General features: G+C 47.2%; 1 protein-coding gene across 2 annotated transcripts in view; it reads left to right on the top strand.

Annotated features, from left to right (window-relative positions):
* Positions 1-194: 194 nt before the first annotated feature.
* Positions 195-23,912, top strand: part of LOC133345070 (SH3 and cysteine-rich domain-containing protein 3-like) — a 32,441-nt gene continuing 8,723 nt past the window's right edge. For both annotated transcript variants that reach the window (XM_061555518.1, XM_061555519.1), the window contains exons 1-10: positions 195-387; positions 9,128-9,431; positions 12,793-12,905; positions 14,312-14,393; positions 15,898-16,055; positions 16,892-16,970; positions 18,146-18,210; positions 18,686-18,795; positions 19,156-19,207; positions 19,387-19,524. In XM_061555518.1, coding sequence (XP_061411502.1) covers positions 307-387; positions 9,128-9,431; positions 12,793-12,905; positions 14,312-14,393; positions 15,898-16,055; positions 16,892-16,970; positions 18,146-18,210; positions 18,686-18,795; positions 19,156-19,207; positions 19,387-19,524 — 1,182 coding nt within the window. In that variant the 5' untranslated portion in view covers positions 195-306. The remainder of the gene's footprint in view (positions 388-9,127; positions 9,432-12,792; positions 12,906-14,311; positions 14,394-15,897; positions 16,056-16,891; positions 16,971-18,145; positions 18,211-18,685; positions 18,796-19,155; positions 19,208-19,386; positions 19,525-23,912) is intronic.

Raw genomic sequence — 23,912 nt, 5'->3', positions numbered from 1 at the left:
GTCAGAAAAATGGCAATTAGATATTTTCCCCAAATCGTTCAGCCCTAATGCAGGAGGAGGAGGCGTGACGAAGAGATCGCCACCATCAACATTCATCAATCACTACCCGCGGGGTGCGTGTGAGCGCGTGGGAGGGAAGGGGCCGCTGCACGGAGCGCTCCTCCCCATCCAAGGCGGGGGATCTCCCGCCCCCGCCGCTGACGACGCCGCCGCCTCTGTTCACCCGTCGTGACCAGCAGCAGCAGCATCATTGGCATCGCCACTCGGGCCGCGTGCGTTGCTCACCGGGCGAGGCGAGGAGGTGAGATGAGCGATCTCTCGGAGAAGGAGAACGATCCGCTCCGTCCCTGCGGACGCAGCGCCATGAACGGCCACGCCGAGTCTCCGGTGAGCGCGTCCGTGAGGTGCGTGCGTGCGTGCGTTCGCCTGTCGACCTGTCTGTCTGTTTACCTGCCTGTCTGCGTATGTACCTGTCTGCGTATGTGCCAATCTGTTTATCTCTCGATCTGTCGGTGTGTCTGTCAGTCTGTTTGCTTGTCTGTGCGCTGATCGTACACTGTCCCATCATTGTCATCAACAGCACAAGCAGCAAACCGTATCCGTTAACTGTTGTGCTCAATCACCATTAACTCCATTTCTCATTCCAAGCATAATTCACAATTACATTAACAGCATCTGTCGATGATATTACTAATAGGCATACGCCGCTTATGAGAGCCCGCTGAGACAACAGGTCTCTTTAGCGAGGAATACCTTCATTCATAAAACAAATCAACATTAGGTTGATACTGAGCGACAGTGAATGAACAATAATGGTGCAGGATTAACCATTATAGAGCCCCTTCACCCCCGGGTCCCGCGATTCTACCGTTGTGTTGTTACTCAGAAGTCCCGTCTCGCATTATCGCCTCTGGCACCCCCAGTGCACGGCGCGCACTGACCAACAGATGACACAGCTGGTGGTCGTCCCTCTTCTCTGCTGTGTCTAAGGTCTAAACCCGACGTTCCACAACACAGCTGTCCACGTCTGCTTTCATCGTCACCCTGTAAGCCATGGTCTATCCACTGCTCGTGAAAGTCTGAACCATACAGCCGTCAATAACCTCACGATCTCGCACCCGCGCAGATTGTCCGATCTCACCGCTCCATCTCCGCGCTGTGTTCGTCCTCTCTGGCCGCGTGCTCTCTCCCTTGGCTGCTATTCCGCAATCAGTCTCGTCCACAATTTGGCCATCCACCCACGTTCTGGCCACGAAGTGTCCTGGCCAGGCACTCTGACTTTCCTTAACAGTCCACGCGGTGTCTTGTTCGGCTTATGTTCTTCAAGCGCTGCTGTTCGACAGCGTATCTGCCTTCGCCATTTGTGTAAAGAGTAGGCCTGTGTTGCACAGACTTAATGTCGTGTTTTCCCACATAGTGTGTCTAATACATGAAGACAATCGACACGGAGTGATACTAAGGTGTACGGTATAACGATTGTCTAAAATGGGCTAGACTGCTGAGCCTACGCAGATGAGAGCATTAAAAAAAGATCTATACAATGTACCCCAAGGATGACTAATTGTCTCCTGAGCTCTTCTGCTGAACACGTCAAATAAGCGTTCCCCGTTGTCAGTGAACCAAGTAATTCGCCCCCTGTGGAGAGTGACGCTAAAGCCGATGAAAAGCGGGCACATCTCATGAGCGGGTAATCGTTAGTATATTTAAATTAGCGAATGCGTCAGTGTGATTCGGCCCGTTCTGAACATCAGTATCGAGTCGCAATTCGATCAACTGACCAGCGTTTATAAGTCATGAAGTGACACACATTATATACATTAAATTAAAAAACGTGTACATGGTATTAGCTTGCTTTGGGTTGTGGGTCTTCATTACAGTAGACCCAGATATTCTTTATAAACGAGGAAAGTGATCTCAATGAGCTCTTACCTAATAATCGGGTTTTCCCACTTTTTTTTCTGGCAACAAAACTGAAACCTTTTTACGAGGATTCATGTCTGCATTAACCACAATGCTTGCAGTCAAAATGCAAACAAAAAGCACACTCTGATACTGGTAAAAAGAGGTCTAATGATGTAGAGCTCTTACCTGTTTGTACGTCACGGATACACACACCACAACGAGATCCTAGCGCGAGGATAAACACTCCCCTCCACATTCTTGAGCACCGTTCCACAACTGTCAGCTAAACCTCTCTGGAAAGTTCCCTTCACGGCAGAGAGGGCGCGCGTATTGGGGATTCTCACCACGCTCGGAGACTTCATTTCGCAATCGTGGTGCCGTGAATAGCCACCGGCATATATGTGAGCAGTTGTTATATTCAAGCAAAATTATTTATTTATTTGATCAGGTAAATCCCACTGAGCTGTATACCTCTTTTTTCAGAAGCGACCTGGCCACAAATGATTCCTCAACGAAGTGGCTTAGGAGCCGTCCATAAATGACGTCACGCGATTTTGTACGATTTTTGACCCCCCCCTCGTCACACGGTGTCACAAAAAGTCAGACCCCCCCTCAAATATGACGTCACAAAGCTCTGCCCCCCCCCACCAAAACCATATTTCTTTTTGAAAATAAAACATGCTTCAAATCGCTTTAAACTATTGTCATTGTAGTGCGTATTTAATGTGGCGCTGCACTCTGATGTTGTAGGAGAAAACATTTATTAAAAAGTCTATTCAATTAAGTAGAACGTGTTGTCTATATTTATTTAAAGTTGCGCATTTTGATGTGACGTCACATTTCTCAACCTCCCCTCCCCTCGTCACACATCGTCACAAATGTCTGACCCCCCCCCCTAGGTGCGTGACGTCATTTATGGACGGCCCCTTATCACGTGGAAATTTACAGCAGCCAAAGACTCTAAAACACGTGATGTTGATTCGAAATGTGGAGGGAATCACTGGAGGGCCCGGAGAAAAATCCGCGCAACCACGGGGAGAGAGACAAGCAAACTCCAAATATACAGCAGCAGGCGTCAGGGTCGGGATGGAACCCACGACGTCCTGTATACCAGGCGAGATAGTTAACATCTCGCCGCCGTGACGCCCCATCAAGCCATCAGTCTATTCGTGGACACTAAATTGAGTACTACTTCACTTGTAAGAAGGCAGTAGTTGTGCATGGCCTGATCCCTGCCCCAGGGACTTTTGGTCGCGAAATATTTAATGTGAGCACTGAACTATTGGCCGTGCGTGCACCCTTGTGTGTGTGCACACATGGACAAGCGTCGTGCGGGCCCAATATGTGCTTGCTAACAACACTTGTCCCAGCAGACAGTGTGGGCCATACAGGAAATATTTGTATTTATTTAATCACTGTGGCTACGACTAGAACACTTGCATTCGTTTTCTGAAATGTTCATTTAAAGCAGGGCAACTTAGGAATACAATATATATATACTATATGTATTATTTTAAACAAGCCTGTGGTCGTCCCCTAGGTCAACTCAGCTTCAAATGAGCATTTAGTGCTTTGCTTAAATTGGTAAAAGTTACGTTTATTTTCAAGTTTATTTCGTGTGACCATGTGAGAACTCAAGAGACCACGTGTCATTTGCAAAAGTGACCTGGGGCATTAGTCTGCCAATAGGGGGCGATAATGGCTGCTGTTTAATTCCATTTGAGAAATTTGCAGTGTAATTGTCGAATTTAGAAAGTTTGGACCCATACACACACACACGGTCTGCTCTTGCAAATTAAGTATTTGGATATTTAACGTCGTCGGTGAGCGACGCAGATGGCATGCAGTACGATTAAGATAATTACAGACCGCAGAGATAATCAGGGCGACCACAGGCTTCGAGCCGTGAGCCTCTACAAAGAGCGTTGAACGCGCTGCTCCCACTTGGCCGTGTCAGATCAGCACTGGTGAGACAAAGGTGGCCAGGGGTGGGGGCTGATAGGGCCAGTCCGTAATAAGCGCTCTCGCCATGATAGTTGTTAAAGTGTTAACGACGATGATGATCGCAGTGGATGTGCAATTAGCGGTACAATTAAAGCGTAAAAGGCGCTGCATTTGCCATGACACGGGCGCCGTAGAGAAGAGGCTTCGCGTGCCATGTCTTAATCGCGCCATTAGGGGGCAGGGGTATTCATTAATGTGAGATTGCTGATTAGTAGTGATTGCAGGACTGTGTTAATCCGCGTATGCTCCTTCTGCCAACATTATATGCACGAATTGAAGCTTCCGTGACTGAAGAAATTACTATACTCATTGCTTTTTTTTCGAAAAAAAAAAACTATGAGTATTATATGCACGCATTCCAGTCCTCGCGAGCCACCATCCAGTTTCTCCGTTCTTGGAAGGAAAAAAAACCACGAAAGTATTTACACGACGCACGGGCGTCGTGTAAAGACTAACCCTATAATATTTAACCATACCATTAACCTCACCCTTCACCGGCGTCTGCACCATACACACCACCACACAGGTAGATGGGACAGCTCTTTCTGTAGTTGAATTCTCTCCACGTTGTCCAGCACACGTGCTGCCTGCTGCTGTGTAACTTTAAGTGCACGGATCTAGGGACGATTTGGACTTCAGTGTCCAGATACTGTATTGGTTTCAGTTAACAACATGAGGAGGATTTTACTTACTCAGGAAGACACACTTTTCAAAAGGCGCCCTCTTAGAGTATTTTTTCAGCTCCTTATTACCTGGTTCCATGTGTGGGAAGGTAACCGGACAACAGCACACATCGGGGTGGTTTATATACCTCACAAAGAGATCACAAACCTGCTTACTGCACTACCTTGTATAGGTACCTCGCTGCCCCGGTGACGAGATGTTAACTTCCTCGCCTGGTCTGGAGGAGGTCGTGGGTTCAATGCCGACCCTGACGATGCGTGTATATTTGTAGTTTGCTTGTTCTCCCCGTAGTTGGGTGGATTTTTCTCCGAGTCCTCCAGTTTTTCCCTCCACATTTAGAAACATGCGATTAGAGTATTTGGCTGCTATAAATGTCCACATGATAAGCCACTTCGTTGAGCTATAGTTTTTGGTCAGGTAGGTCGCTTCTGAAAAAGAGCTCTGTAGCTCAGTGGGCCTTACCTGGTAAAACAAAACATTTTAAGTATATTTTTTTCATAGTTTCTGTATGGTACATCTACCCCACCCTCAAGCTACAAATGATATCACGCGAGCAAGGTCACTCTTGCAAACGAGACTCATCCTATAGTCTCTTGAGTTCACACCTGGTCACGCAAAACAAACTTGAATCACCACCACCATGCCAGGGAAGATGAGAAAAGGATTGCACTGAACTGAAAAACGGGAACCCCGAGGTTGGACGGTGGTCTCACTGTGTGAGCGGTTATCGTGTTGCGTAAAAGCTCACGAGGTTAATCATTAAACAGAAATTATAGAGTAAATACAGAACTGTAATGAGACGTACAGTAGGAAGTCGCGTATTGTCTCATCATTCACGATGCACAGTTATTGTTCATTGACTCTCATTGATACCACGTAATCCATTCACTGAAAGTGCCTCTGTCAGTTCAATATAATTACAATAATGCATTTCAAATGTGTCTATAACTCTCTCTGGGCCATTGACAGCCGATTGTTGCTCAGTCACTTGAATTGCACCAGAACTACTTTTGCAGCTATAACTGATGTCCCGTTAAAAGTGCTAAATTTGGACTTGGTCGCCGAATACATTTGGCTTAAAACGTATTTTTTATATGCGTCCTAAATAGCTGCTGATTTTCGTTGTAAGCGTAGCGCACAATAAGTGTCTGTCTTTTCGGATGCACAAATGCAGGCGTAGCAAGTGCCCATTTTGGGACACAGCCGCCACCTTCAAGCAACAAACAGCAAGGGCCGCACCATGGGAAGACGAATAGCTCGCAACTACATCTCGATGCACTGTCGCGAGTACTGTATCGCTATCATTACAGTGTTCATATTCTTTTGGGTTTTCAGTAAAGCCACGTAGATTGAATAAATAACTAAAGGAAAAATTATAACAATATCACGACGCTTCGATCGCAACACAAGCAATCGTCATCAGGTGAAAAAAGAGGGGGAAAGCTGCTGAAGAAGGCTGTTTATAAAGGTTTAGAGATGGGCGATTAATGTAGGAGAGGTCTCCGTAACCGGCAGTAGGTCTACCACAATCAAAGAGCTGTTTACAAAGGGTTAGAGATGCTTGTAAATGTAAGCTCGGAGAGAGCTCGGAAAGAGCCATCGCCACATGGATGTAGAAAAAGATGCAAGCCGCCATTTACTAACACAGCTAACGGTGGCTGTGTTAGTGAATGTAACTCACAAACGAAGCTGTGGGGGTGGCCATTGTATTATGAGAGATTAGCATGTCAATGTAAGATAGATTAACATGTCAATGTAAGAGATATTAGCATGGCAATGTAAGAAATGTGCTTGTAAATGTAAGCTCGGAGAGAGCTCGGAAAGAGCCATCGCCACATGGAGGTGGAGAAGGATGGCAAGCCGCCATTTACTAACACAGCTAACGGTGGCTGTGTTAGTGAATGTAACTCAGAGTCGAAAATAATTGCTCACATAGGTAGGTAGGAAGGGAACAACACAGCCAGTTATGACATAAACTGGTTACAAACATCTCTAAAAACCTTTGTAAACAGCTCTTTAATTGGTGTAGACCTACTGCCGGTTACGGAGACCTCTCCTAAATTAAGATTAGCTGCCTCGCCCATCTCTAAACCTTTATAAACAGCCTGCGTCAGCAGCTTTCCCCCTCTTTCTTCACCTAATGACGATTGCTTGTGTGGCAATCGAAAACGTCGTGATATTGTTATTTTTATTTTATTTTTCTATCTACGTGGCTTTACCGAAAGACCCAAAGAATATAAATTCCTGCAGTCACGAAAGCTTTAAGTCAAGATCATTATAATGATTACACAACTGACTTTTAATATCACGGAAAAATGAAAGACTTCCAGATTCTCCAAGGATTGCAGCCACCTGAGCAAAGAGGACAACCTGGGAGGTCAGAGGCTGCAGAGCGAGAGATCCATTTTACGTTTCGCCCCTTTCTTGATCTCAACCAGGAGCGAGAGAGGCCTGCATTAGTAGAGCCAGTGTATGGGGTGTCGAGTGATGCTGCAGCGATGATTGTAAATCGATTCCCATGTTCATAGAGAATGGGGTGGGGGGGTTTTGATTCCTATTGGCTTTTTTACTGTAGCAGGAAATGTGCTTTTCTTCATGCGAGTCGCACGCAGCATCCACATCGGCCTCACTGGCGGTCGGACACCGCGCCTTACGCACACTAAATACCCCGCGTCTAGCTGCTAATACTCGTGCAGTATTAACGAAGCTCTTGGAACTTAACTGCACTCCCTCCCTGCACAGCGCTACAGAAATGCCAATAACGACGGCGCGTAGAGTGCACACCGTGTAATCGCATGCGTAAACGTTTATTAAACCTCCGGGTCGACGTTTGTGATGCACCTCGCCTCTGGCCCGTGAGTGAAATGCCAACACTTTAACGAACTCAAGTGGTGTACTATGGTGTAAGGCAAATGTTTAAATCTGCATAGTCTGTTAACAAACAAAAAAATCCGCATAGTCTCATGCCCTGGAGCGGCAGAAATAGAACCCTTACCCTGTTGTGCACAGGCAGGATTTTCCAATTCCATAATGAGCATGTACATGTGGAGCAATCTTGTCACTCCACTGCTGGATGAAATGGTTCCCCACACCGTGCGAGGTTATTTTCCCATACTTCACCATGCTTCTCATTGTGAGTTGATATATGTGGAAGGCATAGATGTTGCAGTAGAGTACAATACAACAGCGGTTTTTGTGGAGCTGCTGTCTGCTGACAACGTTGCCCCGCATTGGCCTGGTGGTTGGCAAGCACTAACCAGGCTTAAAATCCTGCTTAGCTTTTGGAATCTCACGTGATTGTGGTCGCATTCCTGAAGAAGTGGTCATAGGTGCATGTGTGGACTTGTGGTATAAACTAGACAATTTTTTTATTTTACCAGGTAAGGCCCACTTAGCTATATAGCTAGCTCTTTTCCAGAAGCGACCGGGCCACAAATGATAGTCCAACGAAGTGACTTACCATTTGGAAATTTATAGCAGCCAAATACTCTAAACGCATGTTGATTCTGAATGTGGAGGGAAAAACCAGAGTACCCAGTGAAAAATCCACACGACTACGAGAAGAGAGACATGTAAACTCCAAATATACAGGCGTCAGGGTTGCGATCGAACCGACGACCTCCTGCATACCAGGCAAGGCAGTTAACATCTCGCCATCGTAGCGATGGAATTTCCCTGCGGTTTGGACGTGTGTGTCACACCCACGCCGCACTGTGAGTGTGAGTGCCACCACACTCCGGATATTGCCAGGTGGCGTTGGTGGCAATGATGTCCTGAGTTTCCGGAGGCCACAGTCACAGAAAGGATGCTGCTCGAGGTTATTTCTGATCGAATTCCTCCGCGCCCCTCTGGGTTGACCGCTTTGAGTGCTGTCGGAGAGAGTGGGCCCTGTGTGGCGTCGGAGAAACGTCACGGAGATCGGAGCCCAGGGAGCGGTGCATTCGTGAAATTCCACGTGTTGACCTTGCAGAAGCAAATTATTGCCAGGGGCTGTCAGAGAGATTCTATAAGGACCACATTAATAAATAGTAATATGTTACTCAAATTCGATAACCTAATGTTTGGCTCACGTTGTTGCCAGATCTTCTTGCAGCAATTGTGTTACGAAAGAAGCACATTTATCTTAAGGGTTTACTACATTTAGTGAGAGGCAATAGAGTGTGGTTCTATGAGTACTGTCAATATGCTAACGGAGCTCATTTTTGAACGTTTGTTTATGTTTATTTAGGAATGCTTTATAAACGTACGATGACTCCATTCAAGTCTCCACTCTAAAAGGGGAAATTGAGTTTTATTTGTCATCTTCCTGGCTAAAGAGATAAAGGTTAAGTCAATTCCACCATTAATACTGTACAGTACTGTACATGATGTTTTTTTAATCTACTTCAAATGGCAAGCGCCGCAGCAGACAGGAGTCAGATATGAATCAAACTACGTAACCCCAGTGAGCTAAGCTGCAAATGCTCTAGGCTATTTTTGTTAATAAACGCTTCTGCTTTCATCTACTTCTCCATCTCTCTGCTCATGCGCCATGCAGCTGCAGAGGCTGAAGAAGTCCCTCTCGCTCAAGTCCAAAGTGCTCAACAAGCGCAACAAGAGCAGCCAGGAGGGCATTCTCCAGTGTTCCAGGCAGCAGCAGCAGCAGCAGCAGCCGCCACCACAGAAGCAGCAACAGCAGCTGCCGTCGCCTGCATCTAGCGGCGAGCCTGAGGTGGCGCCGCAACCTCCGAGCCCAACGTACCCGCGTGGTCAGCCGGGGCGTGCCGACCGGACCCACACCTTCCAGGAACACAGCTTCAAGAAGCCGACTTTCTGCGATGTGTGCAACCACATGATCGTCGGTACGTGACAGCCCACACAGTGCCAGGGTGGCGCAATGGTACCGGCGCCACTCCACGAAGAATTAGTCCGTGCCCCCCCCCCCCCCCACTGAGATGAAATCGGTGCGGCCGGCCGTTAGCAAAACTTTACCGGCGCCAAATTTCTGTATGTGGCCGTTAAAAGTGAATTGTATGATAACGCACATTTTACGTAGTTATCCCATGTATGCGTTTTATTAGATGTCTATTAAAAGTGCTACCTCAGCAGGTTCTGACAATATCCAGTCTGTGCCTGTGAATCTTTATGTTTATTAGACAGGGCAAATTTTTTTTTAAAATCTCCAATCATTTCCAGCGTTGCTGAGAGGAAATGGGTCTAGACATATATTTCCAGGACAACTATGGCCCCTAATGCATCACATTGTGGCACTTCTCAATGATACCTCGAGTCACATGAGGAGAATTTACCTTCTTACTCAGCAATAGGAAAACTATTGATGTTCATTACAGTTTCCATTGAACTGCTACGAATTGACAATGCCTTGCGTTTTTGACATTGAACTGAGCTCACGCAGGAATACGCGTCAATGCGAAATGTATGGGAATCGATTGCTGTATTAACACATCTGAACCCATCCCTGCGAGGTCACATTGCCCGCGTCATTTCCAAATTTTCACAATTTCGGACATCAACAGGAGCACCAATAGCTTGGAGGGATTAAGACGGAGGCTTTGGGGAGGAGGTTCAGAATCAGAAACAGAATCTTTATTTAGACTGGAGGAATCCGATGAGCTATGAAGCTCCTCTTCACAGATGACCATAAGCCCTTCTTTCTACATGGACAACAACAAACCATGCAGTGCAACCGTTATGACTAAAAGTCAAAATAAATATACATTAAATAACTAAATAATTATTCACTACCTCCTTCAGCGGAATCCAGAGGTCGCCATTGTAATTAGATCTCCCGGCAAGGCAGTTGAAACGACGGCCACATTTGCGAACCCCCCCCCCTCTCCCTGCTTTTGTTCACTCGGCAGCAAAATATGGGTTCACCGCAGTTAGTCGATTGTCAGGCTTGCAAGTGGTGGGGTACAATGTGGATACTTCAACCTCTTCCAAGATGTCGAGCCAGCGTGGAACTGAAGGCCAAAACACCGTCTCGAGGCGCTCTTCAGAGATCACCTCTAGTGGGGGGGGGGGGGGGGGGGGGGGGGGTGTCCCTTCTGCCAGCAGCGGCACCTCTACCTTTTTACCTCCAAGACTCGATCATATTCCTTGCGCTCTCACGGCTACACGAACTGTCCCATTAAAACAGCTGCTCCCGAAGCGGGTTATTTGCGTTTGTTTGTTGACATCAAAAACAAAATGCCTCTTCCGAAAATGGTTTTGCCTAATTTGTTTTGTTTGCTCTCAACTCACCTCCTGGGCCTTTCCGCATTTTCTCTCTCGTTTTGTATGCATGACGCCTTTGGACACTTTGTGAAAGGCACTTTATGAGTGCAAATTATTATAATTGTTGTTAATTGTGTGGAAGGGGCCGTTGTCCGGGGGGCTGCGGTGGGAAGATGGCTCGCGCGAGCGAGCGAGAGGGAAGTGATGCTCTGGCAGTGCCAGCGCATGAGCAGATTTATGCACAAATCTTTTTGGCCTCACCCCAGAGGCCACCAGACTTAGAACTCATACATTTCGTACATTGCACCTATTTTGTGTTCGTCAGCTGCCAATGTGCATGATTGCATACTATTAGATTTGTTTCCGGCATCTGAAGCATTACAAAGCCATTTGATGTTTATAATGATGTGAAATGAATGGACCCACATGTATGAGACACTTTTCAAGGCTTAATATTACGTTTCTGTCCGTTTTCAAAGATGCCCTGTGCTTTTTACAACTGACGGTTCTGGAAATCTCACGTTAATAATGCTCTTGAGAATCAGCAGTCGAAAGGGGTCAGTATTCTAAATTCCCATCGTGTGTGTGAAATTAAAAAAAAGGGCACAGCGACACGTCCATAAATGCTGAAGGAATTGTCGGCTAAGGGGACAACATGAAGTGGTAACAGTCTTCGTGAGGCTTACTGTCATGGTGTAGGTCGGTATGAAAGAAGTTCATACATATATACATAGTTGCCCTCATCATCTTGGTATCGTTCGTGATGTACCTTCCTCGACATTTATCAACACTAATCCCTTGTACTCGGGGCTTCACAGTTGGTTGTTGTGGGGAAACGGAAGGCCGAAAATAGGTTGTCCACCCTTGACTCTACATCATCGGCCATGGTTAATCCACTGCTAGATGAAGCCCTGAAGATATATACACAGCTCTCATTTATTTTAAACGGATGATTGAATCCTCGATCATGGCTATTTATTTATTTACGTGGGTAGCCTGCAGGAGGTGAGATGCTTTATGGCGACTCGCAGACACCACCACTTGCTCATGACACAGCAGCTGTGCCAAGGACATGCATCTTAACTGGTGCTGTAGGTGATGATGCAGTAAAGAAGAGGCCCATGTGAGTGATTAGGCGAGGATGATGGTGGTAATGCTGTGAATCATGACCATATGTTTGGCTAAAGCAGCTCGGTAATTGTGGTAATAACGGTAATTACATCAGTGACACCACAGACAGACTCTTACCTTTAAGCTGGTGTTTTAGTCTGTGAATGGTATTAGTGCCTTGTTCTGCTACGATGGGCTGCAACATTGACTTAAAAAATACAAAAAAATCAGATGAGACCTGTGTGTTAAGTTTATTCTCAGTGCCATACTACATTGATTTGTGCTGTTCAGATAATCGCAGGTCACAGGTCAGGTACATTGAATGCTGCCCTTTATTTAACCAAGTTAGGGCCCAATGAGAAGCATTGTATTCCAGCCACGAGTGACCCTCAGTAAACCAGAGTGTTTTAGTTGCAGGTAATTCGAATTTTGAACATCAAGCAATGTGAACAATGTCACGTGAATCTGTTTATTATTATTGTTAATTTTGTTCCCTTTTCCAGTTACTTCAATTTTGCTTTTGGTATCTTGTCATCTGGAAATTTTCTAGTTTTACTTCTCCGGGGTGGAATGTTGCCTAAGTAAGTGAAAAAAAACAGCTTCAACACTATGGAATAATTTAAACATATATTGCTTAGTTGAGCTAAGACGATAAACTCACCCAGCTTAAATCGCGGATTGCTGAAACCCAGATTCAAACCCAGGTTCCTTGAGGGCTTTGACTCAAATGTATCTGCCAGCTGAATCACTGTCTGCCTCATCACGTGACGTGAATTTTACCGCAGAACTCGGTGATTATGTGTTGACCGCTTGGCCGTCTGTTGCCTAATGGTGGTGGCGGTGGCTGTGGTGTTTTTGGCGTGTGTCCATCAACAGGCTCGGGCGCCAAGCCCCAGAGCAAGATGGGCGTGCGATGCCGGGCGTGCAAAATGAGCGCTCACCACCGGTGCCACGCGTGCGTCATGCAGCAGCGCTGCGTGGGGAAAATGGTGCGTGCCCATGGACCCCCCCCCCCCGCCACACCCATCACAATCCCCACCTCATCGTGAAATCTTCCCTCTCAACTCGAAGCAAATCACATGGGGATGGGGGGGCTACAGGAATATATTCTGATGATTTCACGGGATTTACAATCAAGCCATTAAAAATTATACATCGAATACACATCGCCTATTTGTTAACACAGATGTTACTCACCGAGCATGTATAGTATCTTGAAAACAGTCCTCCTTGGAATGCCTTTCCATTTTGTGTATTTTTTTCACATCTATTTTTGCATTTGAGAGTAACGTTGATGTGCTGGGAGAGAATCAACGCATATCTTTAAATCCTACATTTCTAAGTTATCAAATAGGGCTTAATTTTCCATAAAATATTTTATAGGGCTCCCAACTCCCCAAACAGCTTCAGCTGAAATTAATTCTCGTCAGAACCCTGTCTGTACCAGGGACGTGCGGTCAGGGGAGGCAGGGGAGGCAGAGCCTCACCTGTCATACTCCAATGAAAATAGCTGTTAGGAAAAGTAAAAAAAGAAGAATAATCAAATCAAATAAATATTAAGATTTTCCCACAGATCTGTGTTATAAATGTAATTTCTGTACGATTACATGCATTTTTTATTGTTAAAACGCCAAATTTGCGGAGCTCCGCTGCAAATACAGGGAGAGACGAGAGGTGAGGCAGCGACGAGCTCAGCCTCCCCTCTGATTGCGCAACCCCTCAGTAACTGGATGGAGCGCGGGCAATAAGCGCGTGTCTGTTACTATCTGAGTATGTCACCAATGTAATGTTTGTAGACCCCTTCATTTCATGGCCTCGCCTTCCATACTCCAGGTAACTTATTTCACGTATGTGTATAAAGATATTTAGGCTCGCTGGTCTCGTCGTGAAACTGCAATGAAAAAGCACCAGGGGAGGCAGCTATCACATCTGCCTCACTGATGGGAACGTGTCTAACACGCCCCCCTCAGTGAGGACACGCCCCTTCAGTGTGTGAATCTGGCTCTGACACGAGCCAGTGCCTCCCCAGCCATTGACCTCACCGCACGTCACTGGCCTGTACCAGACCCTGCGATCACTCTGTTCCACCTGTACGTGACCTCCATTTGATCCATCGACTCTGCTTTCTAATCACCGGGCCTACAGCTGTAACAACAGGGAATACGGTGGTGTGAACGTGTGGTGCATGCAACGCTTGTGTTTATCGTCGGGAATTAAACGAATACCCCCGATCGCACGTTCATGCGCCTTGACCGTTGTCCAACAAGCCGGGCCATTGGACTTCACCTCCGAGCGTGACCCCACGCCCGACGTCCCCGCGCACACGCGCACCGCAACGACAACTATGAATTGAGTGCCACCGATGTGCTGCATCTCTGCTGCCCCGTGCATGCAGCCCAAGGGATTCAGGAGACACTACACCTCGCCCCTGCTGCTCAGTGGCCGCTACGCGTGCATCAAAGAGGTGATGCCCCTCGGTGAGAGCCTCCCCCAATTCCCCCCCCCCCCCTCGCAATTGCGACCACGAAAGGTCGTACGTTAACGCGAGCGCTTGCGGTCGGTCGAACAATTCCTCCCATGTCCCCGGCGATTCGATGAATTGTCACGATTGAAGGTCGCATTTTAATTTAGGAATCCTTTTTTTTTTAATCGAGCTGAATGGTAGTGTTTGCAAGGGCGACGTTAACTCATTCATCAGTATCAGCCATGGTCAATCCACTGCTGGATGTAGGTCTCCCCAAGCCAACATCATCTTTCATGATCTTGCGATAAAATAGTACATCTAGAACCCATTACATGCAAATTATAAAAATTGATTAACATAGATTTTTGCACACGCGTGGCAATGCATGTGTCCTGAGATTAAGAATTGATATTAATAGATGAATCAATACTTGACTCTGCCCGTAGTGCTTATGAGCGTAGGGAGAATGGTGATGGAGTGAAGGAGTGATGGAGCCATGGTCTGAAGTACTGTGATGTGTACTAGAATATGAGAATAGTTTAGGGTATCTTGCTCATTTTAAACTTTACAAGCAATCTTATTATCATCACTGCATATTGATCAATGTTTTTATATATATATATACTCTATTCTAACACCAAACACATTCCTTTAGAGTAAATCTTAACCAATTTGTTCCATATTCCATAGCATAAGAAATGGCGTGAAAATGACCTGGATACGATGCCGAGACAGAATCAAAATCTTTATTTAAACTGGGGAATTTAATGCACTGTGAAGTTCTTTTTTTTACAGATGTCCAGGCTGTTGTGCGTTGCCAGAATCTTAAAACGTGGAATTAAACTGATAGGTTTTTTGATATTTCTAAAGCATATAATTTAGACGTTTGTGACAATGAAATGAAGAATATTTTTGGTGAAATCGTAAGTTGTTCGTCCACACGTCTGTCCATTATCTTTGTGAAGACACTAGGCCACGTGAGATTGGAGCAATAACATTACAAAACCGATGTTTTCGTTTCATGGTGACTGATGGGGGGCAAGGCAGGTGGAGTCTGTGAGAGAAATACTGAGTTGTGATTTTTAACAGGCAATCTCTTAGATATAATTATAATAATGGCATATAGCTAATAACAACGTCAGCCTTGGGTCAGAGTGGGACACCGCCGATGTCCTGCAGTGTGAGTAAGGGTGCGATGTGATTGGGACTTAATTTCTCACTGAATATATCCCGGATCGCTGGTCCACCGTGGAGAAGGTGGCACGTGGCTCGCGGTCATGGACATAGCGAGAGGCATACCGGATGTGGCGTGCCAGCCGCAGACATTTATCGGGTAACTGACCTTGGACAGGTTCGGCTGAAATGAAGCCCTGGATGTGACGGAGTGGGAAACGCGAGTGAGCGCGAGGTGTGGGTGACCGCGGGACACGATGTTTACGTGACGCCACGGGCGAGCGTCGTACGCGGGAGCCGGCATCTTCCCCCGGTGAAGGCGGTGTCCTCCTCTCGCCCTGCAGCGTCGGGGAACAAGTTGGACCCCGTGTACGAGGCGCTGCGCTACGGCACGTCGCTTGCGCAGCGCGGCCGCTCCAAGTCCGAGGCCGACGACCCCAACGACGACCCAAACGACGACCCCAACGACGACCCCAACGACGACCCCAACGACGACCCTGGGGTGAGGATCCACTTGGCCAACCGGGAAAACCCGCAAACCCCACGGGAACTTATGCGAGTGAACAATATCGGCACTGTTTTGCAGTATTTGTCGATACGCTATCCAGTGCTCTTCATTTACCGTGCACGTGAAGTATGAAGAGCAGGGACCCCAAGGGGTACCGATTATTGCCAGTTCCTGTCACTCAGCTAGTCATTCTTTTCTTATAATTATTGTAAACGGCCGTCCAAGCTTTAGTATCTGCAGAGAGAGATATATATATATATATAAACGCCCAAACAGATGGAAATACACAGGTATGCTTTTTGGAATTCAGGGCCTTCGCAGATATTCTATTGTAAGCCATATAATGAGACGAGGAAAGCTCTTTCTCCAATTAGGTTCATCCATCAGCCGATACGATCTGCCTATTGCTTGTATCGTGTATATTGTGAAGTGCACTGTGCGAAAGAAGGTCAACATACCTCTCAGAGCACATTATCACACAGGGGACGGCAGTGGTCTATTGGAAGAAGCCATCCAAAAGACTACTGCTCGGGCAAAATAAACTGATTTTGTCCGGATTAATGCAGATGTTGTTCAGGAAATAACTCCTACCTATGATCGCGTAATATCGATTCCTCACGGCACTGTGCGAGCGTCGGTCGCCGTGCTGCGAGTCGCCCGCCACTCCACGTTCCACGTTCCACATTGCGTCTGCACCACGCGAGCCCCACCGGCGTGCGGCGCGGTAAACACGGCATGTGCAGCCCCCCCCCCATTACCCCCTCACCCCCCCCCCCCCCGCGCCGCGCTCGTCACGCTCGTCACGCGCGGTTCCTGCGACGTCGCCGCAGGAGCTACCCGAGGTCCCGGAGGAGGCAGACGCCGACAGTGAGAGCTCGGAGATGGCGCGCGGCCCCGACGGCGGTGGCGGTGAGCCCAACTTGTCCCCCCCGCCCCCACCGCCTGCACTCTGTGGCCCCACCCCCTCCACCCAGTCTGCCTGTCGCCCCGTCGGCTTGTCACCCGGCTCTTCCACCTGCTAGCAAGATGTGTGTCATTGTTGCAGACAAGGGTCAAAAGCGCCCCCGTGTTCGCACAGGCGATGGGCACCACTCGTCTCTGATCTCCGTGGGTGGCTTTGAGTTGGTGGTGGAATTCCCGCACTCCCGCGGCGAAGACGGGCCTCTCCGCGGTACAACCACCGTCATTTTAGCACCACATAGGGCCAATAACACCGGGAGGTGGCCAGTGGAACCACCCCCGCCATGTAATGGATTTGACCAAAGTTGGGGTTTTAACTCTTGATTCACGTGAGCAGCCCTGCAGCTCTACCAACTGAGCTATAATGAATACGTAATGTACAGCCTCTTGTCAAGCCACTGCTGGATGAAGGTGTCTCCACACCATGGGGTTTATTTGACCATACTTAAGCACACTGCTAAATATTGGTTGATGACCGGTGGTGGGGGACAGTGGAGGATGGTCAGGTCTGGTTCAGATATAATTCACCACTGATATTGGCTGTGGCTACGAATCAAACTCAGCTTTCTGGGTGTTGCAACCACTGCACCACCACTTGAGCCCAACACGGCTATAAACAAAGCCATTAAGGTGCTTATGTGATGATGTCCGTTATCGGCCACGCTCGTGTATTCCTCGTATGTGATGATATTCTTCTTGTGTGCTCCGTAAGCCTAGGGGTGTTTGGTTCACATGGTGTCAAACACATAATTCCATCAGGCCCCACTTGGTCACGTATTACGTGCTGTAACTTGACCAAGCTTTCAACTTGAAAAAAAGGAAAGTTTGACCGTTTTAAATGTGACACCTCAAGAGTGTATTGATATTGCTTGTACCATCGTGTACACTGTCTTAGCCATGGGGATTTCCGTCAGCAGGGGAGGACATCAGCCGAATTTGTAAACAATTGCACAGCACATCCACACCGCAGAAGTCGCTAAATACTCTGGGTTGTTTCTGTTCAGTGGACGTAATCAGTTGAATGTAAAAAAAAAACATACTCGGGTGTAACGCTATATGAGGCATTGCTCAGCACTCGCTTGATTAAGTTGATCACAAATTGTGGTTGTGCGCTGCGCTCTCAGTGTTTCACACCACAGAGAACGGCCTCCAGAAACTCAGCATTGATGAACAAAAGTGGGGGTCCCTGGTGAGTGTCATTTGCTTGTGTGTGTGTGTGTGTAGCTCAATACTCTGGGCTGTGTCATATCTAAAGGCCTAGATATACGATGCAATTTCAGAACCGTCGATGGGAATGTGATTGCATGGCGCTGGATTGAACCCCATCGATCCCAAGCAATTTTCTAAGATGAAATACCCACAATGTATTACTTCCAGCTATAACTGCTTCATAAAATCAAAGTGAAAAATATAAAAGTTGCTCCAGTCTCAAGTGGCATTGGGATTGTGCTTATCTCCATTGGCTGCCTGAATCATTCATGTTTATTCCATATTCCCGTGGCTGGAGCCAGTTCATCCACAGGACAATCACAGTTTGTCACTTTCCACAAAATTGGGCGTAAAGTTCTCAGGCCGCAGTGCCGCCCAGTCAGGTAATAGAACAATGGCCGGCTATTGTGTCTGCCGGGATAATGCTGATGACCCTTGACCCTCTCTCTCCACAGCGAGGGAGGCAGGCGGCCGCAGCCGCCGCGGGGCGGTACTTTGGGCAGGCCTACACGTACGTGGTGCTGTACAAGTTTGTGGCCCAGGAGAAGGATGATCTGCAGCTTACGTAAGAACGGCCTTCCTCCCCTCGTTTTGAAGATGTTGCTGAACACGTGGTTATGCACTTCTCCGCGTGCTCTCAGTCACTCGCGCTATGACTTGGGTGTCGCCTGGGTGCATTGTTGGCTTTGGGTTTGAGGTCCCCATGGGAACACGCTGGGTTTCCTGGAAACCCCTGAAACCTGGCCTCCCAGCAACTGCGAGGAGCAGCATCCAGCAGGATCCCAGCTTGTGTTTATTATTTCTAGCGTTGCGGCAGTAATTGTGGTTTTGTCTTATAATATATGCATGTAAATTGATTTTGTTTCTATGTCGGTGTTGCCGTTGTTATTAAGGGTTTAATGAAAATGTATTTGTTTTCATGTAGGCCAGGACAGAGGCTTATTGTGATTGATGACTCCAATGAAGAATGGTGGAAGGTAATGACCACAATACGATTACTTACAAAGCAATTACTCATTGCTCATCACAACGATACAGTTACAACGCGCAAATACATTTCACTATTTAATTTTAGACTTTTTAATGTATTTATGCCGTTGAACCTCTCAATTAGGAGATAATTGTTTGCACACTTTATATTTTCCTGGCTTCACAGGGAAAGATGGGGGACAAGTTGGGATATTTCCCGGCCAACTTTGTGATACGCGTGCGAGCTGGGGAGCGCGTCCTCCGCCTGGCACGAACCTTCGTGGGGAACAAGCAGCTGGGCCAGATCACGCTCAAGCAGGGCCAGGTGAGTGTCGAGTGACCGCGCTGAGTGCTGTGCATCAGGTGCTGGCCGGCCCCCCCTCCCTACAAACAATGCCGCCCCTCCGAGCGGCGGGGTTCAGTGATCACCACCCGTGGCAGTTGCTCGCTAATTAGTTATGAACCGACGTTCGCACTTTAATTCGACAAAAATATTGAGTTGCGACCTCGTTTGCCAAAATTGCCATGCGACATTGCCCGACCCTTGGTGTGCCGGGAAACGCTGCAGTGCAGAGCAAATGACGGCACCTTGTAAAACTGACACCGATCGATGTGAAATCAATGTGCCACCAGTGAGCACATTCTTTAACTCTCGCTTCGATACCAGACTCGTTAACGAGGCCATTGATTCGCAAATGGAAACGTTTTAGTGTGGCAGAGGGTTAAGGTTAGCGATACAGTTAACCATTTTGCGGAGTGCCATAGAGTTACGACACGAGTTGGGGTTAACATTAGGGCTGCACGTCAGAGCGGGAACAAGCAGACAGAGTTATAGTTAGAGATTGGATCTAAGCCGTTGAATGAGCAATGTTTCCTTTTGGCAGTATTTTCACCGCAGGTCTCTATTTTGAGTGTTACGGCCCAGTCTTGTGATGGCTCCTCGTTATTTATTTACCACGGGGCTCTTAAAAGACCAGCAGCAGGGTCCGACCCACGAATGAGCACCTTCCTGTTTGTTTTTTTTCCATGGAGCTGGACGGCCGCCCACCGCATCGTCCTTGCCTCGTGGCATAAAGGCATTCGCGGACCTCGGCATCGTTGCGTTCGCTACGTTGAGGAGAGTTGTTCTAAAAATACAAACACCAAACAGCGCTCGCACGTCCGTGATTGATTCGAGGAGGTGCGACGAGCCTCCCTAGTGGTCAGGTGCTCCGGTCAATAATTTAGTTGTTTTATTATTTTACTTTGCTCCACATTTAGCTGTAAGTTTCAACCATTGGCTGTACATCACCGTTAGGATGTCATCTCGGCCACCACAACTGGCAGTGTTTGAATGACTCGCATCCAAAATCACCGCGTTTGCTTCTTCCTCGATAATTAAAGGGAAAGCCGTTATTGTAAGTTATTTTTTTTATTTGATTTTACACGCCGTGTATTTGTGACGCGTGTAGATAATTGTTTAAATTTAGTTATTAAAAGGGATTTGTGATATCTTATCATTTGTACAGATTACTTCACCTTTTTATATGAAACAGTCGTTGTTTGAGTTGTGCCATTGAAGTTTTCCCCCGCTTCTCCGTGGGTCCCGTGGTGCCGAGTTGTTAATTACCTCGCAGTGCATGCAGGTGCTTGTGGGTTCGATCCCGACCCTGACTCCTGTATATTTGGAGTTTGCATGTTGTCCCTGTGATTGCGTGTATTTTTCTGCAGGTCCTCCGGTTTTTCCCTCCACATTTAGAAACATGCATTTAGAGTGTTTGGTTGCTATACATTTGCACACGATAAGCCACTTCGTGGAGCTATCATTTGTGGTCAGGTCGCTTCTAAAAATGAGTTATATAGCTCCGTGGCCCTTGCCTGGTTAAAAAAAAAAGTAAAAAAAATATATCCCATGCCTCTTTTCCAAGGCACGTGTTGTCTCAACCTAGTTATCTATAAAGTAACCCTTCCCGTCAACGTAGCTACCTTTTCACCTCTCAACGATAGCCCGACAGCATGCTGTGTGTTGACGGAAACCTTCAACAACTTACGAAGCAGTTTTTGTACCGTGAGAGTGTTTCCCGTACTTTTCCGGGCATGGTTCAATGCAGCAAATCTCTCCTAAATCTCGAGGCTGCATCTCCACGCACTGCGGGCACTTAGTTCTGTTTGTATAGGGAAGTGTATCGACACGAGCGCATGGTTAATTCGCTCCGTTTGGCCGATGAGGCGCGTGAGCCTCGTTCCCAGGATTTACAGCGGGGGTGCGGGGTTCACTCATCGGTTAGGGGGAGCGCAGGGCCTGAGTGCAATGTTGACGGTCATGAAACCTCGCCGCAGAGTTTCACAGTCGTGCTTAAATTGTCTGTCTTTGAACCAAGTCCTGTCCGTTCATCTCGCTCACGTTGTTCAGTCAAGCTATGATGAGCTGCCATGTCACTTTGATTTCAAAGACATCATCTGCACGAAGCAGAGCGAATCTGTTTTTGAAAAACTTTGCATTTTGTTTTCACGCCTCGCAACTGTACATTAAGTGCGCAATCGCGCGTCGATGCGATGCCAAGCTGCGCACCCACACACTTTCATAACAGATTATGTTGTCAGGCCTCATTGCTTTGTGAAATCCCTCAGTGCACTGCCACTTTTGCTGCTGCTGCTTCAGCAGCGTTTTAAATCTTATTTGGGCCCTTGAGCCGTCACTACAGAGCCACATTTAGGCCACAATCACTCGGTCCTCTTGCCGCAGTTTTTCAACATTGCTCGCTTCCAACCTCCGGCCGTGTGAAATCCCTGTGAAGTGTTCCTTTAAGCCGCCGCGGCTAATCCTGCAGGGAGCCGCCCCGGTTATTATTTCTCTCCGTGATCTGGCACGCACCAGGGCCACTGGGAGCATCCTCCACTGTCGGCGTTCCAGAGCAAGGCTCATTGCGTGTCACATGACCCAGCAGGACGGTGCTCAAACCCTTGCTTTTAAACGTATACTCCACTGTACACGCAGTGTCGGAGGTCCGGTCTAGATGTCCCTGTACTCAGGCGAGTACTGGGCAGAGCACGTCACTGTTGGCCACCATTCACGTTTCAGCGGCCATACGCAAGATCACCAAGATGCATTTGTGTGCACTATATCTGGCACATAGCACCGAGTAAATAGGAGGTATATGGTATAGCATTGCTAAGGTATTATTTATACCTATTACATAGTAACTATTATGTATTTATTGTACAGTATATCATATCTGGAAGGAGGATTGGTGGCACAGTGATTCAGTGGTTAGCACACTGCCACATGAGCCTGGCAGCCAACATCAGTGGCAAGTAATATTTGAGCCAACTCTGCCCTCCTAATCCCCCCCCCCCCCACCCCACCAGGCAGCACGGACCGACTTGAAAAATTACTTCAAACTATCTTCGATGATCGCATGGTGAATTTACATATATATACTCTATCTACGATATGGCATAATGTCTTTATTGTATAATATACTAGATATATTCTATAAATATAATGCACACCACAAACTACTGATACCTTGAAGAGGCTTTGCTCTGATTGGGTGTCTGATGGGTACTGTAGTTTCACCTAGTTTCTGTCTCATCAGTGCATTCTTCATTGGGAGATTCCAAATGTTCTATTCCATGAGCGGCCAGTGCTGAATTGTTGATCAGATGTTTGTAGAGAGTACGTTTTGCTATCGCTGCCACTTTGCGTTTCGTGCCGAAGATCTCCAGCTCGTGCAAACAATGTGGGCTCTAAAAACGTTATCGCCATTATGATCAACAAACGGTACATTATAAGAGAAATACCAAAAATCACAATCTCATCTATGTTACCTATAAAAACCTCGCTGAGTCTCAAGACACGTTTTCCTGCATTGGGGTGCATTGCCATTTTCCTGTTAAGGAGTCTTTTGCATATTGGAGAAAACCCGAGTACCCAGGGAAAAACCAACAACTCATCCGAATAAAATGACAATCAGAGATCCACACAATACATGGCCCCCACGCAGCCCAATGGTTTTGTGAGTCCGAAATCCGCGTGATCCTCCATGCTTGCCTCCGTGGTGCAGCGCTACACGTCTGGAGCAATGTCCTCACAGCGGACGCTGATTTCTGTCCAGAGTGGCCGTGTAGAAGAGCGATTGCCCCGAACAGCAGCCCGCTGTGGGTTTTTCACATGCAGCCTCTGCACTGGTGAATGACGATGGTGGGAAAGTATTCTAGCCTGTGCTCCAAAACCACAGCCCGATGCAGCCCATAACATATTGCTCAGAGTGTAATAGCAGTAGTATTTATAAAACTACATCAAGGCTGTGTGGTAGTAGAATGACACATTTTGGAATCAATATTGCCACTGAGTGCCACTGGAGACAGTGACAAGCCAATACACCTGCCAAAAGCACCAATTCACTGCTGAGTCTCCATCTAGATACATTTGCGTTTGAATTTCATTTTGTAAGATTAAGAGGTTCAAACGGGATATGTAGTGCGTCACATTTTGGTCATGCACTAGTGTATCCATCATCATCATCATTGACATTGGCCACGGTTGATCCAACCACTGGATGAAGGTTTCCCCAGGCTACTGCCACGTCTCATGAACCTGTGATGTAATAATCCACCACCTGCACACGAGAACTGATTTGTACCTGTATCCCGTAGGGTTATCTCAGGCTAAATGGCGACAGGTTCTTAACAGAGAAGCCGTGACTTCACGGCAAGCTCGCTTCTGAGCCT

Source organism: Lethenteron reissneri, chromosome 21, assembly GCF_015708825.2.
Source record: "Lethenteron reissneri isolate LAM-NWPU_2019-01 chromosome 21, ASM1570882v1, whole genome shotgun sequence".
Taxonomy (NCBI): Eukaryota; Metazoa; Chordata; class Hyperoartia; order Petromyzontiformes; family Petromyzontidae; genus Lethenteron; species Lethenteron reissneri.
This window is presented reverse-complemented; position numbering and strand designations above follow the sequence as displayed.